The following is a 19,103-nucleotide window of genomic DNA, read 5'->3' on the forward strand; positions in this document are numbered from 1 at the left end:
ACTGTTCTGACTATAGTAATGCTTTTCAGAGGGCAGAGGGTAGAAGATGAGTTTATGCGACCAAGAGGTTCAAAATATCTTAGGAACCACTGAGCTATAGGCAAACATTTACAAAAACAAAAAAATCCAAATCCTTAGAGAAGAGCCTCACTTCCATTAGGCCAACCCAAATGTTGCAAAGGAGTGGGCAAACTTTTTCCCACTTCCAGCCTGACAAGAACATTGCTGTAATATGGATTATCGTTATTTTTCTTGTGGGCCTGAGGCTTTGGTTTTTAATTGTGCTTTTCCAAGCTGATGTGAACACTAATCCATTTTGAGTCTATCATTTTAACTTCTCGAAAGTTTTACATTATTGCTGTTCATTTTTCTTATAATTTTGTTGGTTGTTTTTTTTTTTTTTTTTGGTAAACCACTTTACGCTGTTTTATTAAGCGATGTAAAAATCTATCTGCCCCCTGTCCTCTCTCCCCTTATGCTCCCCTTGCCTCCACCCTCCGCCAATGTTTTGCCCCTAGCCGAGCTGCCCAAGGCGCGGAGCCCCCGGGGAGAGGCTGCTCTGGGCGGCTTCCCGGTCCCTCGCGGCGGCTTCTGGTGCGCTTTTCCCCAGCGGGGCTCCAGTGCCAGGCCCGGGGCTGCTCCTGGCCTCCGCCTGTTGCTGCCCAGCGCCGGGCGCGGAGGCGGCGCTCCGGCTGCCTCTCTCCGCCCCGGGCGGGCGCCGAGGCGGGGTCTGGGCGCCGGAGGGTCGTCCCACCCGGGGCTGGGCGTGCCGGGCCAATTTTCTGCCCGGCCGAGGAAGAGGGAGGCAGGCCATGGCGCGGGCGGCTCCTCCGGGCGCGCTGGAGCTGCTGCTGCGTGAGTGTGGGGAGGAGAGGGAGGGCGCTCTGCACGCGCTCAGAGGCTACGGCGCCTGGCTGGGCGCCTCTCCGGGCTGAGTTCCGCGGAGCTTGGCTCCTTGGCTCCTGAGACGCGGGAGGAGGAAGAAAGGACACCCCACCCGGCCGGCCCGGCCCGGCCCTTCGCTCCCAAATCTGGCATATGAGCCTGGAGGGGGGTGTCTTGGAAAGCGCTCACCGCTGGGAGCTTTTCCTGCAAACCACCCGAAGCGTCAAACGGTGCAACTCGGAAGCGGTTTTGCGCCAGGCGGCTTAAACTGGCCCCCTTAGGCAAGACGGAGTCAAAGTGGCTGCGCGTTTTTTCAACCCAGACTGGGGGACCCAACAGTTTTGCCTTCCGATTTCTCCCCCCGTCAAAGCTGTTTTGATACTCCTTTTATTCAATGTTGCCGACTCTCTCTCTCTGTTTTTTTAATTTGAGGGCAGATCATTTGGGGATCTTCTAGTTTCGTCATGTTTGAGGTACTTCTTGCTTCCTGGACTTAATAACCTGATATTTTGCCATAATTTTTTAAAATTCGATCCCCACTCTTGACTCAGGTGGGCTTAGTCAGACTTAAATACCTCATCATTCTCCCTTCTTTTTAAAACTTTTTTTTTGTTTTGTTCAGACAAGCCTTTACAAAATGATGTTTTGTTTTAATCAGTCAGTGTCTATTGATATTCACTGATAAATTTTAACCATGTTTTTATGGCCATTTGCTGATTTTTATAACTTTATATGTTGTACTCTACCTTGCTGTGTTTTCCCCCCTTGAAAGTGTGGATTATAAATTCATAAATAAATAAATAATGTAAGATATATATATATATTTATTGGCCCATTATCCTCACTGCTTTTATTCATGGGCAATTTCTTACTGCTCTTGCTCAAAGTTAAAGACATATGAAGAGCCTTTTTGGAATCTGGCCCAAAGCCCATCTGGGCTGGCATCCTGTTCTCACAGTTACCAACAAGATGCCCATGGGAAGCTAGCAAAGCAAGCAGGCCTGGGCACAAGGGCACTTTTCCCTCCTGTGGCTTCCAGCAACTGGCATTCACATGCATTGCTGCCTCTGACTAGTTTCTGCAAATAAGAGTAACTCCTTGTTTAGTTTTGTTGTTGTTGTTGTTGTTTTTAAAATAAAAACAAGAGTACACATTCCCAGCTAATTCTGGCTTCAGGGCTGTCTGTTGTATAAATGCTTCCCTAAATCAAAGGCCTTCATTACAGAAAAAAGGATTATTTTCTCACTCTATAAAAAGCTTTCTCTGACGCAAGGGAAAAAAGCCCTGTAATTTTTTCTGTTCTGATTTGAGCCAGCAGTAATCTGATGCAATCTGACGTTTTCCTGCCAGGCATGAAAATGCATCTGATCAACGCCTGTATATTTATCAGTCAATTTGCCAATACAGTAGATAGCATTTCAAAATTATGTTGGAGAGAACTGGTGGAAAGAACATTCTCCATCCTCTTTACACCTCATCCTCTTTACACCTGGATTTCCCTTCCTAATTAAAGAGCCTGACCATTCATTTGTTAACTGCGCAATCCTATATGTGTCTACTCAGAAGTAAGTCCTGTTGAGTTCAATAGGGTTAGTCCCAGGTGAGTAGGTATAGGATTGCAGCCTAAATGCTGTATATTCTCTTATAAGTGCAATGGTTTCATTTTTCTTTAACTGCTCAATAACTTGGTTTTTGTCAACTGAACAGAATTATTAAGCACCATTCTCTCTTTTGAGGATATTGCAACAATTTCTAACTTCCCTTAAAAATCTGCAGTCTTCAAAACTCTCAGAAACAAAAAGATTTCTAAGATACACTCTGCCCCCAGTTTGTCTCTTTCTTTCATAGCAAACCTGCTCTTGTTTCTTTTTTCTAACTAAAAGGTTGGATCTTCCCTGTTGTTTCTTGGCTGCCAACAAAACTACAAAATGTAAAAACACACACACACCAAAAACTCAGTTTATTCTTTGTTTTATCAGTGGGCATATCTAAAGCTTTTAAAATCTCCATCCAATATTATCTCATCCTCTTCAAAGTATCTAATTTCTTTTAAACAAAGGCCTTCCTTTCTGTGTACCATTTACTTTACGGTTGTTATTTTCATCCTCCCACTTGAGACTTTCAACACAAATCTCCCATCAGTATCTATTTTTATTAATATTTACTGAATTCATGCCTCGCCTTTCCTCCCCAAGGAGCCCAGGCTAGCAAACAAATACACAATGTGAAAACGAAAGCAAAAATGGATGAAAACATTCTAAGAGCAGTTGCAACTTGAATACCCTAAAACAGTTACAGTTAAAAATAGTCTAAAAGCAATTGCAATCAATAACATTCTTCCATTCACTGATCTTGGAGTTTCCAGGAACAGCCACCAACAGATGTGCAGGTAAACAAGAATGTTTTCAGGTTCCTTTTGAAACTAGCAATGGAGACAGGCACACCTCACTAAGGAAGACATTTGCACAACTGGGGAGCCACCACTGAAAAGGCCCCTGTCTGGTGACTATTTCTTCCTCTCCTTCCTAGCTTATTTTCTAAATACACTGCAGCCCCCTTAGATATGGTTGCCTAGGGGAGAGGACTAGGCTGCCTCACAAGCATAAAGCTATTTCACTTTCTGCTCCCTTTCTCTTTTCTGTGTCCTTTCACTGGCAACAGAGCAGGGCTGGGGCTGGATAGCAGGCAACACCTGGTGCCGATCAGAAATTGGTGTTTTGCCCAGCTGTGCTGCACTGTTGTGACACTTCCCAACCTTGTCTTCCATGGCAGACAAAGCCACAGACCCCAGTAACCCTGAGGAAAACTGGGAATGTATCCAGAGGTTTAGCGACCTGGTCAACGCAGATGCTGACAGGTAAGGCTGCACTGGGTGAGGAGAACCTTTTGCTGGGCCACTTCCAGCTCGAGGTGGATTTGGAAGTTGGCAAAGGTTTTGTCTTGAGCATGGAGAGGTGGTCAGAGTTTAAAAGGTAAAGGGACCCCTGACCATTAGGTCCAGTCGTGGCCGACTCTGGGGTTGCGGTGCTCATCTCGATTTATTGGCTGAGGGAGCCGGCGTACAGCTTCCGGGTCATGTGGCCAGCATGACTAAGCCGCTTCTGGCGAACCAGAGCAGTGCACGGAAACGCCATTTACCTTCCAGCCGGAGTGGTACCTATTTATCTACTTGCACTTTGATGTGCTTTTGAACTGCTAGGTTGGCAGGAGCAGGGACCGAGCAACGGGAGCTCACCCTGTTGCGGGGATTTGAACCGCCGACCTTCTGGTCAGCAAGTCCTAGGCTCTTTGGTTTAACCCACAGCGCCACCTGCTTCAGAGCTTGTGTTACCCCAAAGTTCTGTTTGCTACCCTTTGCCCATGTGCAGAGGCACTACAGCAGGGCAGATTGTGGGAGATTCCCAGGCAGTGCAGGAGAGGGGAGAGCGCCTCTGTCCTCTTCTTGCAGTGTGTGGTCAGATTCTGGCTTGCAGTTGTTGCGTTGTGTGTGGGTTGCTTGTGTTTCCTTGCCCAGGAATCCGTTGAGCCTTGGGCACTGTTTGCTGAAAGCAAATGAATTCTTGAGAGCTTTTGCATCTCCTAAAACATAGCACCTGATTGAAATTTGAATGTCTGGCAATGTTCCTTGACTGGGGATGGGCTTGGAACGAACCTCAGCTCTCTTTCTGCACAATTTCTGCTCATTCCATCCTTTTCTTGCGTGGCATTTTATGTCATGCCAAGAGTGTGCTTGAGCTCCTTTGGCAGAGATGATCTATTGTTTCTTGAGGAGCAGTTTCGCTTCTTGTGGCTCAAGCACCTATCTGCTTTCTTTTGCAGTTGTTTCTGGTCAAACAGGTTCAGCTGGCTTCTATATTGCGTGAAAAGCCTGTACAACCTGTTGGCAAGGTGCCAGACTGGAGCATGTTTAGCCATCATGAACAGCAGTGATCACTCTTACAAACCATGTTCAACACTCTCAGAGAAGAAACAACGAGTGGTTTACCTCCACTCCTCAGCTACTTTCCTGTAGAGACTGAGAAAAAAAACCCCAAATAACAGGGTTCAGCAGATATTACCCTAAAATGTCATGCAGTTGGAAGTGGCAGGTGTCAGCTGCCTATGAGATATCCCTGGATCTTGTGTGGCAAAAGCAGAGAGCTGGTCTTGGGTGCAGAAGTACAGCTCTTCTCTTGCCCATCACTGAGCAAACTGCCCTCTTCCTCTTGAAAACATAGAAAACTGCCTTGTGCTAGCTCAGGATTGTGTGCATGCTGACTGGCAGCTGTGGCTCTCCAAGTTTTTCAGGCAGGGAGTATTTCCCCCCAGCCCTTCCTGGACCTTCTGCATGCCAAGCAGATGCTCTCCCATTGAGCTTTGCCCCCCCCCCCCGACAGCAATAGCCACCTGCCTCCTCTGGTTGTGAAGGTGAATTCAAGAATGATTTCAGGGACTATGGCATGACTGCTTTTCTTTTTTACCTCTCTCTCAGCATTGCTGCAGCTCTGAAGTTGCTGGAACATAAGATCCAGTCGCCGCAGGAGGCAGAGGCTCTGCATGCGCTAACCGTAAGTGTACCAGGGCCTGGAAATCCTGGGTTCAAATTCCCACTTGGACATGAAGGGTGACCTTGGGCCAGTTGCTGCCTCTCAGTCCCATAACTGGTTTGTTGTGGGGATTAAATAAGAAGAGGGAGAACTGTGTACTTGCTCTCCTTGGAGAAAAAGGTGGGATATAAATGCAATAAATAAGTGTGAGCATTGTGCAACCCAGTGTGTCCTGTGGTATCCTGGACACAGGGATATTGTGCATGCAAGGCCTTGCATTTCCTCTTTGGAGTCCAGGCTTCTTGTTCCCCCATTTGCTGTGTGGACAGAGCAGCTGCTGCTGAGCATCTGGGTTGAGAATTCTGCAGTTTGGTGGTTCTTTTTTTCCTCTTTTTGAGGGGGAGCTTCCTGCTCTTGTAGCTTGTCACATCTGCATTACACAACCTTTGTCGTCCCCCCAGCCATCCTAATCAGTCTCAGCCTGATTGAGTCCACCTTCTCCTACCTCATTTGCTCACTGAGCTATGCCTGACAACTGGCACTGCTTGCAACACCTTCCCTGCTTATTCTGAACAGCCTGTTAGCTTAGGCTTGGAATCAGTTCTCAGTGCCAGGGGTCAGTTGTGGCCAGTGTGACATTATTAAAAATGCAGCATCTGTGAGCATGTGCAGAGTATTTTTCTCCTTCCTGAAATTCCCATATCGAGATGAGCAAGGGCAGATATGGATTAACCAACCCAGAGTCTCTCTGCCAGCCTTCATCCACCTAGTGACTGACCTGTAGGTGTTTTCGACTATAGCTCCCACCACAAATGCTGGCTGCAGCTGATAGGAATTGCAGTCCAAAATGTCTGGAGAGCACCCACCCAGTGATGGCTGCCCTTTGCACTTCTATTTGACTTAGAGAAAATAGCACCTCCCCTCCCTGCAACCCTGGGTCCCCTTTTCCGCTGCCTTTACCTAGAGAAAGTTACCTGGCTCTGTTTTCTGCACCTTTTGTCGTCACCTTGAATGGCTTGGTGACCCCACTGCCTAAGGACAAGGCTGGCGTGATGGGGTCTTGGGGGCTCCCTGTGGATTTGCCCGCTCTTTTAGGATCAAGGTTTGTGTTTGCCTCTTTCTCCCTACGAGGTCTTGGAGATGTGTGTGAACAACTGCGGAGAGAATTTCCATCATGAAATGGGGAAGTTCCGATTTCTGAATGGTCTCATCAAGGTCCTTTCTCCCAAGGTAAGTGCCCAGGCAGGTGAAGCTCAGAAATTCAAAGTGTTGGTACTGACCTTTAAAGCCCTAAACGGCCTTGGCCCAGTATACCTGAAGGAGCATCTCCACCCCCATCGTTTAGCCCAGACACTGAGGTCCAGCTCCGAGGGCCTTCTGGTGGTTCCCTCACTGTGAAAAGTGAAGTTACAAGGAACCAGGCAGAGGGCCTTTTCAGTAGTGATACCCGTCCTGTGGAACATCCTCCCATCAGATGTCAAGGAAATAAACAACTATCTGACTTTTAGAAGACATCTGAAGGCAGCCCTGTTTAGGGAAGTTTTTAATGTTTGATGTTTTGTTGTGTTTTTAATATTCTATTAGGAACAGCCCAGAGTGGTTGGGGAAACCCAGCCAGATGGGCAGGGTATAAATATTAAATTATTATTATTATATAGAAAAAGAAGCCTGGAAGGGAGGGGGCCCTTGTCAGAAAAGGGGTGGCTGGGAGGTCTCTTCAGAAGGGCCTCCTCAGACAGTGGCGTAGTGTGGGTTGTCAGCACCCGGGGCAAGGCAAGTAATTTGCGCCCCCTAACCCGTGGATTTGCGCCCCCTAACCCTAACCCCCAAATGTTGCACCCGGTGCGGCCGGCCCCCCATGCACCCCCCACGCTACGCCACTGTCCTCAGAGTCCTAAAGGTCAAGATAAAGTTGGGGTTGTGTGTGGTTGTTTTTAAAAGAGGGGTCGATTCTGTACTTCCAGCAACATCTGCAGGGCCACTGGTTATCCCCCGTTCCCACTGTTAAGGGTACAGGTGCATCCTTTGAAGGCATAAAACATCTGAAATGTACAAGGATTTATTTTGCGTGGGTGGAAGTACAAGATGCCGCGGGCACAGTCTTGCTTTGTGAGGAGCCGGGGACTCCCCAAGGTGGTGGTCTTTCTTCTTCTGGTTCCAACCATCTTTACTTTGGGCTTCCCAGTATCTCGGAGAGTGGTCGACGGACAGAGTCAAATCCCGCATCGTCGAGCTGCTGTTCAGTTGGATGGTGTGGTTTCCTCAGGAAGTGAAAATCCGCGACGCTTATCAAATGTTGAAGAAACAAGGTCTCCATTTAGCTGTTTCTTCTGTCTGTGTTCTCCCCCACCTCCTTCCCATCTCAAAGTCACATGGCCTTAAACCACAAGCCTGCTGACCAAAATTCTTCTAACAACCTTTTCCCTCACGAGGTTTTTCCGTGAGAAAGCAGAACAAAGTATTTTTCTTCCTGGGACCACAAAAAAAGGGTTTTGCAGCTTTACCTCTCTTATCTCTTCTAAACTACTTACTGTGGTGGGTCTATTTATTTACAGTGGTACCTATGGTTACGTACTTAATTCGTTCCGGAGGTCCGTTCTTAACCTGAAACTGTTCTTAACCTGAAGCACCACTTTAACTAATGGGGCCTCCCGCTGCCGCCACGCTGCCGGAGCCCGATTTCTGTTCTTATCCTGAAGCAAAGTTCTAATCTGAAGCACTATTTCTGGGTTAGTGGAGTCTGTAATCTGAAGCGTATGTAACCTGAGGTACCACTGTATTGCCCTTGTATCTCCTCATTTTCTTCCAAGAAGCTCAAGTTGGCCTCCATTTTCTCCTCACTTATCATCACAACAACCATGTGAGGTGGCTAAGGCTGAGAAGTGGTGACTGCCGAAGGTCACACCTATTGAGCTTCATGGCCAGGTGGGGAGGTTTGAACCCTGGTCTCCCAGGTTTTAGTCTGCCACTTTTTTTTTGCCAATTAATTTTTATTCATTTTCAAATTTATAAAACATCATAACCAAATTTAATTTAATTTAAATACCTCCCCCCCAACTGCTTTCCCACTCTCATATATACTCCAATCCATCCCCTTTAACATACTGCTTTAACATTCATCTCTAACGATCATCCATTTTAAAAAACAAATTCTAGTCCGACACTCTTAACAGCTGCATCCAAAAGTTTTTGCAGTGGAATCTGAAGCCTTGCAGATGACAAATTGCAGGCGGTTTAAGGCCAGCTTTTGCTCCTTTGCTTTCAATTTTTAGTTTCTTGCATTTTGAATCTCTGAATTCCAGGCTCGGGCAACTAGCTTTAAATGCCTTTTCTGTTGTGATTTGTCACTTTAAATGGCCCCTAAGCATCCTTGAACTGTGAGTGTGCCAACACTGCAAAGCTTTATTTCAGGGATCGTCAAACAAGACCCCAAACTACCGGAAGACAAAATTCTGCCACCACCTTCTCCACGGCCGGCTAGCTCCATTTTTGATGCTGATGATGAGAAATCCAAGGTAACCTGCTCCTCCTTGTGGTCAAGCTGGACGCTGCACCGCCACTATTGCTCATGTTAATCATGGACTTGGGTAGTGGGTGCCGACAGGGTGACCCACGGGGGCCCCTGACAAGCCTTTTGGGGATTGAATCAAGGACTTTCTGCATGCAAAGCAGACTTTTGTCCCCTGAGCCTACAGCCCTTCCCTTGTTGTTTTTTTTAAATATCCTGGTTATAAAACTTTATTCTGAGAAATGCTGCTTTCTCCATGCAAAACCAGACCATCTGAAAGCCTTGTTGGTAAATATTCAAAGCAGCCCTTTTTAAAAAAAAGTAGGAGTCTCTCCCCCCCCCTTTCTTTTTTGCTCCTGAACAGCTTTGCTTGAGACGAAGTGTGCCATTGACTGTGCGGTGATGCTTCCGGCCTGGTCCTCACCTTCTCCCTTCCTCTCCTCAGCTTTTAACAAGGCTCCTGAAAAGCAAAAACCCAGAGGACCTTCAGGCAGCAAACAGGCTGATCAAAGGGATGATCAGAGAGGTAGGCCTTCTCTCTGCCATTTCCCCCCATTGTCTGGCAGCATCTGGTGCCAGAGGGCTCCATTCTCATGGAGAAGCCAGTGTGGTGTAATGGTTAAAGTGCTGGACTATTACCTGGAAGAGACCAGGGTTCTAATCCCCCCTCAGCCATGAAGCTCACTGGATGTGACTTTGGGCCAATTACTGCATTATTATTACCCCACTCATCTGACTGGGTTGCCTCTGGGTGGCTTCCAACAAATATAAAAACCTTCAGATGTCTTCTTAAAGTTGTATAGTTACTTAACTCCTTGACATCTGATGGGAAGGCATGCCACAAGGTGGGCGCCACTACCAAGAAGGCCCTCTGCCTGGTTCTTTGTAACTTCACTCCTTGCAGCCTCACCTACCTTACAGGGTTGTTGTGGTGATTAAATGAAGTGCAGGAGAACTGTGTATGAATAGAGGGGAGAATCCTTGAGCTCCTTGGAGGGGAAAAGATATAAAGGCAACAAATAAAGAAATGCAAGCACAGATTCTTAGGTCGTCTTCAAACTTTCTCTGGTTTGCTTTTCTAGGGCTCAGTTTATTATCAGACCTTGATATGAGAGGAACAAGCTGAGGCTGCTAATTGCTTAGGGGAAATGCCTTGTGACCTAGAATCATAGAGTCACAGAATTGTAGAGTAGGAATAAGGGTCCCAGGGGTCATCTAGCCCCACCCTCTGCAACACAGCTAAAGAATCTGAGTGTGTTTGGCCCATTGCAGGAGCAGGAGAAATCAGCCAAGGTCTCCAGGCGACTGAACGCTCTGAAGGAAGCCCACAGCAACGCAGAGGCATTGGAGGAGATGCTGAGAAGCTGGCAAGAAAGCAAGGGAGCCGGGACCCCCACGTCAACCCTGGAGCTCCTGCAGGTAAGTCCTGCTCACTCCCTTCCCCCTCCCCCCGACCCTTGGGGAGCACCTCTGAAGTCCAGGCATGGAAGGCACAGCAGCTAGTGTGCTCTGTAAGGCCTTTCTCCAGGGAGCCCCATATGCTCCAGAACCTCCCTCTGCCTGGCTATGGCTCTTGAGGACAGTGGTGGGGCCTCTGCAGTATGCATTGGTTGACTTGTTTGTCACGAGGGGAGAGAGAGGACCTCTGTTTTCAGATTCCTTCCCACAATTCTCAATGAATACCACTTGCTGGGAATCACACAAGGTGGGAAAGCACTGCCGTTGGTGCACCCAGGTCCTGTCTGCGGGCTTCCCATTGTGGCATTTTGTTGGCCTCCTTAGTGAGGAGAGGATGTTGGGCTTGATGAACCTCTGGCTGCAAGGTTTTTTCTGATGTTCTTCAGTTGCATATATACCCCTCTGGCTAGAAAACTGGACTGGGCTTAACTGAATTCTGGGTGCCTGGAATCTGCCCTGAAACACGTGGCGGAATATTATAACAACACGATGAATAAAGTGCCTCTGAGCATGCGTGGTGCGCTTTCCTCCTCCCCTCGGGCCACAGCTGGGGTGGGGTGGGGCTGGCTCAGCTGGCCTGTGAGGCTGAGCCAGCGGCACTTCCACTCTGGCTGTGTCCTTCCACAGGCCACGTTTGCCAAGTGCGAGAGGCTGAAGCCGCTGCTCTTCCGTGTGGCCAGTGAGACGGTGGAAGACGAGGAGGCTCTGGGTAAGAACAGGAACAACAAACAAGGGAAGGGAAGTGGAGGGGCTGGGCAGGGGTGTGTGTGTAGAGAGAGGGATGTTACAGAGGCCCAATAAATGCAGTTTTGTCCTGGCTGAGAAGGGAACAGCTGTCCCCTATTCTCTCTACCCTCAAATTAGGAAACTGCTGGATTTGAAATCACTTTTATTTATTTTTTGTATGTAATTTTTATTAAGTTTTCTGTTTTACAATTTAAGATACTCATTTTACATCCTTAAGATATCAGTGACTTCCCTTCTTCTCTTTCCATGGTTCATTTCACATATCATAAATCCCTGCATATTTTACAAAAACTATACCATTCAGTATTCCATTGTTGCATCCATCAAAACTTATTTACACTGTTTAATTTATCTTAATGCTGCCAATGTTTTCAGCTGTACATCATTATTTTCCATATATTCAACAAATGTTTTCCAATCTTCTTTAAACGTATGTTCTTGTTCTCTTATTCTATTTGTTAAGTCTGTGAGTTGTGCATATTCTGTCAACTTAAGTTGCCATTCTTCTTTAGTTGGGACCTCGCTCGTTTTCCATTTTGGGGTGAAATCAATTTTATTAGATGGGGTTTGTGTGTGTTTTGTTAGCCCCGAGAATTAGAATTCCAGGGTTTTAATTTGTTAACAGGGGTAACTTAATTTTTTTTTTTTAATGCTAATAATACAGAACACATGGAACAAAGCAGCCCCCACCCTACAAATAACAATTGTTTTCTTGTAATTGTTGAGTGAAGCTCGTGGTGCAAATTCTCACTCTTGTTGCTTCTGTAGGGGAGGTTCTGCAGGCAAGTGACAGGCTCACACGGGTGCTGTGCTCTTACAAGGACGTTGTGGGTACCGCTGGGGATTCTGGGACCAGCTCTGGTGGTGCTGCTGGTAGGTCAAGGTTGGCAAGGCTGTCCCTGTCTTGTAAAGGGTCTGGGGGAGGCCCTGCTTGCAGTGAACCCAAGGGGCAGATTGAGATGGGCTAGGGTGAATCATAGTAGAGTTGGAAGGGACCACATTTGTCCAGTCATCTGCAATGCAGGAACCTTTTGCCTAATGTGGGACTCAAACCCACTACCCTGAGATTAAGAGTCCCATGCCCTACTGACTGAGCTATCATACAGGTGCCTTTTTGTTCTTCAGAGTTGTTGGGTAGGGATTTAAAGAGGGGGGTGAGGAGGTGGCTTTGAGAAGGAAGGAAAAAAGGAGGGTCAGAAGGACGAGCAGAAAACCGCATCAGGTGACTACTCCGTTTTGCGAACCACAAACTACAGGATGGCCCCCTTTTTTAAAAAAGCTACCAGCTCTTTAAGTCTCTGCTTTGAAGCACCACAGTAAACGAAAACATTCTGCTCTGCAGGTCAGGATAGTCAGGGAGCACTTTGGGAAGCTTTGCTAAACCAGAGCAGCTAGCCAGCCTACAGTTTCAAAAGCCTGACACAGTTTGCTGGTTTTCTTGCTTGTTTAGTAAGGCTGAAGTTATGCTATCTTGCTCCCAAGAGAACGGATTTGTGTCAGAAGTGTTTTGCTTTGAGTGGTGGATCTCGCTTAAGTTCTTGGCTGCCTGCCTTACCCAGTAATAGACAAGTGAAATGCAGAGTTGGGGGTGGGGGAGAGGAAGGGAGTCCCACCTTTGTGTCGGGAGAACTGCTGGCAGCAATCTGAAATTGTGGGTGGAAGATCTTCCCTTTGCCCAGCATTCTCTACCAGCTGAGCCTCTTTGGGATAGTCATCTACTTGGTTTAAAAAAACAAATCTTGCTTTCATTTAAAGCCCTATACGACCTTTAAAGCCCTATACGGCCTAGGACCCTCGTACCTACGGGACTGCCTCTCCTGGTATGTCCCACAGAGCACCTTACGGTCTTCAAATAAAAACATCTTGGGAGATCCCGGGCCACAGGGAGGTTAGGCTGGCTTCAACCAGAGCCAGGGCTTTTTCGGCTGTGGTCCCAATCTGGTGGAACGCTGTCACAAGAGACTAGGGCCCTGCGGGAGTTGACATCTTTCCGCAGGGCCTGCAAGACAGAGCTGTTCCACCAGGCCTTTGGCCAAGGCACAGTCTGACCCCCTCCTTCGGTAATCCTCATAGAACTCTAGCCCAATGGTTGCCATTAATTTGATTTTGAATTGATTTTAGAATGCAATGATTTTAGAATGCATTTCAATTAAATGATTGTGATTTTATGTAAATTGTGTTACTTTTATTGTTGTTAGCTGCTCTGAGCCCGGCTTCAGCTGGGGAGGGCGGGATATAAATAAAAATTTATTATTATTATTATTATTATTATTATTATTATTATTTCAGCTGGACCTCAGCCCCTTCCAGACGCTGCGAGCAGCCTCACCCTCATCGACCTCTCTGAGCTAGCTGCTGGGTGCCAGGCTCCCTTGCAAGAGAATGCAAAGACAGAGCCTTTTCTGGAGAGGCTCCTCTCCTCCTCTTCTACCCACTCACTGGATGAGGAGCTGATGTTAGGTTGGTGTCTTGGACTGGAGTTCTCAGGGGCTGCATCTTCCCTGATGTAGAAAGCCCTGCTTCCTGTGGTTGGGAAGGGCCTGTAGGAGGAGAGTGTTTGAGGAGGGCAAGAGTTGTATTCAGTGCTAGCCCTACTTAGAGTAGACCCATTGAAATTAATGGACTTAGCCTGTGTGCAGAGTAGACCCTGGCCATGATCAGCTTGGGTTCAGAGTGGGTCTACTCTGGGTAAAATGTTATTATTAATAATATATTATGTATTATATTTATATTCCACCTTTCCTCCAACTAGCCCAAGGTGGTGTACATAGTTCTCTCCAGTGCTATTTTTCTAGAAAAAGAGGTGCCAGAACTCACCATGAATGCCTCCCTGGTTCTCTTATAATGGAACCTGAGAGGTGCTGGAACTCAGTTCTGGCTGGGGGAAAAGCCCTGGCTCTCCCACTTTCTAGTGCAGCACTAACCACTACACCACACTGGTTCTGAATATGTTTGAATGCAACTCTATGTGTTTTCCAAACCAGGACATAACAAGCTGTTGTTGACTCCATGTTTTCAACACCGCTTTATGATTTCCATTATGCTTTAGATTCTGTGGAACTGTTTCCCAACCCTAAAATAAATAATTCTGTTAGAACTGTCCTTGTTATAGTCACCCTGTTTCCTTCTGGTGGGGTCTTCCGAGCCGCCCAGGGAGAGCCAGCTATGAAAAAACCAGGCCAGGGGCCTCAAGAGCCACCCTCCTTCTCCTGGGCTGGTGGAAGAGTAGTCGGTCTGAGCTGCTTGCACCCTCGTTGGCTTCAGATCCCGCTGCACATCCTGGACCAGGGTCTTCATGGATAACCAAAGCTGGAGGAGGAGCCTTCGGGGATGTTGCTGCAGCATTAGCACCTAAGCAAGAGGCAACCAGGGCGTGGGGAGGGGAGCTGCGGAAGGAAAGGGTTAGTTCCCTGCTGGGATAGTGACATTGCCTCCACGTTCCTGTGGCTCTCTTTCCCCAGGTCTCCCCATCAGCCCGACGGCGGCGGCTCCTCCAGTCTCCAGCCAAATACCTGAAATGGCACCAGCACCTTTGCCGCCTTGCCCTGCGTCCTCCAGCGGCTCCTTGGCTAAGCTTTCAATTCCACTGAGTTCCATTACTCTGAGTAAGTGCCAGGTTGGGGGCTTTTCTTCACAGGGCAGGAGCTGAGCAGCTGCCCCCAATCTGGTGGGGCGACAGAGCCCCGTATAGGGTTTGGCTTTGCCCCTCTGTGAGGCTCTGTGGCTACCTGTTGCCAACTGCAGTTGGCATGACAGCTACAGCCATTCCTGGACCAGGAAGGCTTGGCTGCAAGTAGTTCACGCGCTGGCTACTTCCAGAGTAGATTACTGCAATGCACTCTGTGCGGGGCTTCCCTTGTGCCTGATTCAGAAGCTGCAGTTAGTGCAGACTTCTGCAGCACAATTGCTGATGGGAGTGGGGCCGTGTTAGGATTTAACGCCTGTGCTCAGATATCTGCAATGGTTACTTATTTGCTACCTGGCCAGGCTCAAGGTGTTACACCATTAGTATACAAAGCCCCCAGTAATCTGGGACCATATTATACACCCTCTCGAGTGCTTTGATCTGCGGGACTGGCTGCGTTATAGGTGCCACACAATGCCCGTTCCACATTTTTTGGAAATTGGTCTCCTAGTGTGGCAGCACCTACACATGGGAACTCCCTGCCTCTCTACTCTTTTCAGCACCTGCTAAAAACATTTTTTTTTTGGACAAGCCTGATGTTTGGGATACTGGTGTGTTTTTAGCTCTATGGATGGTTTTAATTTTTTTGAATGCTGTAATTTGTTGTTGTTTAGTCGTGTCCGACTCTTCGTGACCCCATGGACCAGAGCATGCCAGGCACTCCTGTCTTCCACTGCCTCCTGCAGTTTGGTCAAACTCATGCTGGTAGCTTTGAGAACACTGTCCAACCATCTCATCCTCTGTCATCCCCTTCTCCTCCTCAGTAGCATGTTGGACGCCTTCCGACCTGAGGGGCTCATCTACCAGCGTCATAACTTTTATATGCCTGTTGTCTTTGTCCATGGAGTTTTCTTGGCAGCGATACTGGAGTGGTTTGCCGGTTCCTGGTCCAGGTGGATCACGTTTGGTCAAAACTCTCCACTATGACCTGTCCATCTTGGGTGGCCCTGCACGGCATAGTTCATAGTTTCTTTGAGTTGTTCAAGCCCCTTTGCCACGGCAAGGCAGTGATCCATGCTGTAATAGTTTTTACTAATTACCTTACTGCCTTATTCTTTATGCAAACTGGGAGGAAAATTTGTGCAGTCAAGCAGTATATAATTGTATGAAATAAATAAATGCCCCCCCTTTCCCTGCCCCTCCCTCTGGATCCTGGCATCCTCATCCTAGCCACCAGATTGCTTAAGGACAGTGGTAGAGCATAGCTGGGATAGCTCAGTTGGTAGAGCAGGAGACTCTTAATCTCAGGGTTGTGGGTTCAAGCCCCACATTGGGCAAAAGGTTCCTGCATTGCAGGGGGTTGAACTAGATAACCCTCATGGTTCTTCCCAACTCTACAATTCTATCTGTTCTGGGTGTAGCAGCTCTCGAGTTCAGTTTCTAGTATCTCCCAAGTATGGCTGGTAGACACCTCTGCCTGAAATCCTGGAGGGTCATTGCATTGTTGCCAGTCAGTGTAGACAGTGTGGAGCTAGTTGACCCCAGTGGTCTCACTCTGTGTAAGGCAGCTTCCCATGTTGTCTGTCTTCTTGCCCCCAACAGGCACGATCCCCCCGGTCACGGTCTATGAGGAGAAGGGCCTGAAAGCCATGCTCCACTTCTCCAGGGACCCGGTTCCCGGCCAACCAGCCACCAGGGTGCTGGTTCTCTCCCTGCTGAGCACTGCCCCTCACCCAGTCCAGGACATCGTCTTCCAGGCTGCTGTGCCCAAGGTGAGAGAAACTGGCTCTTAAACTAGGCAAGAGAGCTGTGCTCCTGACCAGCAGGATTCCTCCCTCCCTGTGGATTGTTGCATTTTATTAAGGAAGTTACATAGTGCCCTTCATTTATTTACTTATAAAAATATGTGTATGCCGCAGTGCCATAAATAATTTAACAAAGTAGGTTATAGCAATAAAAACATAAAGCAATACAATACAAGCCATAACAAAAGTTAAAAAGCAGACACCATTGTGAAGGAGCTATTCTTAATTGCCTGCACAGGTATGGCAGAATATAAGAGTTTTCAGCAGGCGTTAGATGGCCCCTGCTGAATCTCCAGTGGCAGAAGTTCCCACAGGACTTGGCCGACGATGCTAAAGGTTCCATTTCTTGCTGCTGTTAGGGAAGGGCGAGGCTTTTCCCACCTGTCAGTCACCTGATGTCACAAGGATCTTAGGTTCCCATACAGACCAGGCCAGCAGAAAACGTTTCTCTTCCAGCAGGTCTTTGGCCTGACCACTGTTTTTGTCACTTTTGCCTTGCCTTCCTGCTTTGCGGTATGAGGGTGTATTTTCCTTGGGGGGTTTCAACTTGAAACAGAAAGAGGGGATAATTTATAAAATGTTGTGATTGATATGCTGCTGGGGCACTGAGCCATGGAGTTGTCCCAACGACCCCACTTGGGCTGAGCTTGTGCCTGAGGAGAGCTCATCCTTCTTCCTCTCTCTCTCTCTCCCTCTCCTCTTCCTTGCTGCTGAATGATAGTCGATGGCCATCAAGCTGCAACCAGCCACAGGCTCCGAGCTGCCGGCCTTCAACCCACTCCTTCCCCCAACAGTGATTTCTCAAGTACTGCTTCTGGCCAACCCTCACCAGGTAGGTGGCTGGATCAGGTTGGGGTTTGTGGTCTGGGCAGCAGACTGCCCAGCAGCAGCCAGGGACCAGTGGCTCCTTTCTTTGGCTGCCTGTTCAGAATGTGGGGCAGGGCTGGGGAGCATCTTTGCTCCTCCAGATGTTGTTGGAGTCCTATCACAACCATCGCCATCACCTCCGACCACTGGCCCTGCTGACTGAGACGTAGGGATGAGAATGTTAGAAGACGCGGGGGGGGGGGGGCGAGGCGAACTTCAGGAACGTTTTGAAACTGCTGAGGGTTCAGCTTCTCCTCAGACTGTCGAATGGGAATTGTGTAAAGCCCATATCCAAGATAGGATCATAGCATCTGCTTTTTGTAAGAAACAGATTTAGAAGCCTGCCGGAGGAAGTTGGGAAAAAACAGAGAGGCCCATTTTAGGTCCATTGGCAGTATCCCCTTCCCCAAATTTACCGTGCTCTAGATAGGAGTGGAACGACCTCCACTACAGCTGAATTTGCCCTGGCAGGTTTGCACCAGAGAGAGAACGGGCAAGAGTTTGGATTCCTTCTTTAAAGAGGGGCCTGCCAGAAATTGCAGAGTGTCTATGTGTCTGTCTTTCCTCTTTATATCTTTTTTTTTCCTGTCCCCAGGCTCCACTCCGACTGAGATACAGATTGTCCTTCGTCCAAAATGGGACACCTTGCATAGAAACTGGGGAGGTATCTGATTTTCCCCATGCAGAGTTATGGGGTGGGATTTAGTGAATGCTTGCCTGGTGACTTCAGAAGATCCCCCAGAGCACCATCTTCATGGTCTCAGGGCACCGGGATGAGCCTCACCAGGGCCCAGACATTCAATGCCAATTACGCTTTGGAGCAAGATACCTTCTTCTTCGCGTGTACCAATCAGTACATTTTTAAAAATGCAGCTATCTTTATATTCATTTGGACTATGTAAACAGCACTGGACACTTTTTCCTCCAATAATCTTGGAAGGGATCACTTCGTTTCTGAGGATGGTCCACCTGAAAGCTACCCTCCCACCTGTTGGCTGAGCTGCTGTGATGTCATGGAATGTGTGCAACCCGATAGTCCATAGAATATTGATAATAAAGTTTTTCTGTTTCTAAGACACGAGTCAAAGGTAAACATGGAAAAAAATCTCAACAGAATATACTGGCTAATTTCTGGCAAGAGGGTTGTTGGAAATAAAGAAATTGGGGCTGTGGAGGAAGCTGAAAAGCAGAGATGCAAGAGGGCCATGGGAATGACTAGAGGGAGCAAGATGTGACCAACAGAACACATGACGCGATGCACATGTGTGACAAATGCTTTGCTGTAGGCTGGATTTGTTTTACTTTCCAAAGAGTGGTGTCTTCCAAAGAGTTTGGCTTCCTGCATTAAAGAGGGGCCTGCCTGAAATTGCAGAGTGCCTTGTGTGGACCAGTTTGCTATTGAGAGGATGGGAGGGGAGAAGGAACCTCTGCGTCTGCGTGGAGGGCTCTCTTTCATTGAAGGTTTGAAAGCAGAGCCTGGATGGCCACCTGTCAAGGGTTCTTTGGTTGTAACTCTTGCATTGCAGGGGTTTGGACTGGATGACCCTTCCAGATCCTCCTAGCTCTACAATTCTGATTCTGTCTCTGCACCACCCATGCTCTGCTGCCGCCGGCACAGAGCGCCTTGCCCAGAAGAGCTGCTGGCTAAGATTAGTATAATTTATTACCCACCCTTCATCCTA

General features: G+C 47.9%; 1 protein-coding gene across 1 annotated transcript; it reads left to right on the forward strand.

Moving 5' to 3' along the window:
- Positions 1–744: 744 nt before the first annotated feature.
- On the forward strand, positions 745–18,495 carry GGA2 (golgi associated, gamma adaptin ear containing, ARF binding protein 2). The gene is made up of 15 exons (XM_080980176.1): positions 745–855; positions 3,658–3,742; positions 5,357–5,432; positions 6,543–6,641; positions 7,597–7,720; positions 8,823–8,926; positions 9,365–9,445; positions 10,192–10,338; positions 11,005–11,086; positions 11,893–11,997; positions 13,414–13,584; positions 14,586–14,729; positions 16,352–16,521; positions 17,276–17,386; positions 18,017–18,495. Exons 1-15 carry the CDS (start codon positions 813–815, stop codon positions 18,125–18,127), a joined length of 1,653 nt encoding a protein of 550 aa, XP_080836302.1. The 5' UTR covers positions 745–812; the 3' UTR covers positions 18,128–18,495.
- Positions 18,496–19,103: the final 608 nt, after the last annotated feature.

The sequence above is a fragment of the Podarcis pityusensis genome, assembly GCF_964106645.2.
Source record: "Podarcis pityusensis genome assembly, chromosome: 14".
NCBI lineage: Eukaryota > Metazoa > Chordata > Lepidosauria > Squamata > Lacertidae > Podarcis > Podarcis pityusensis.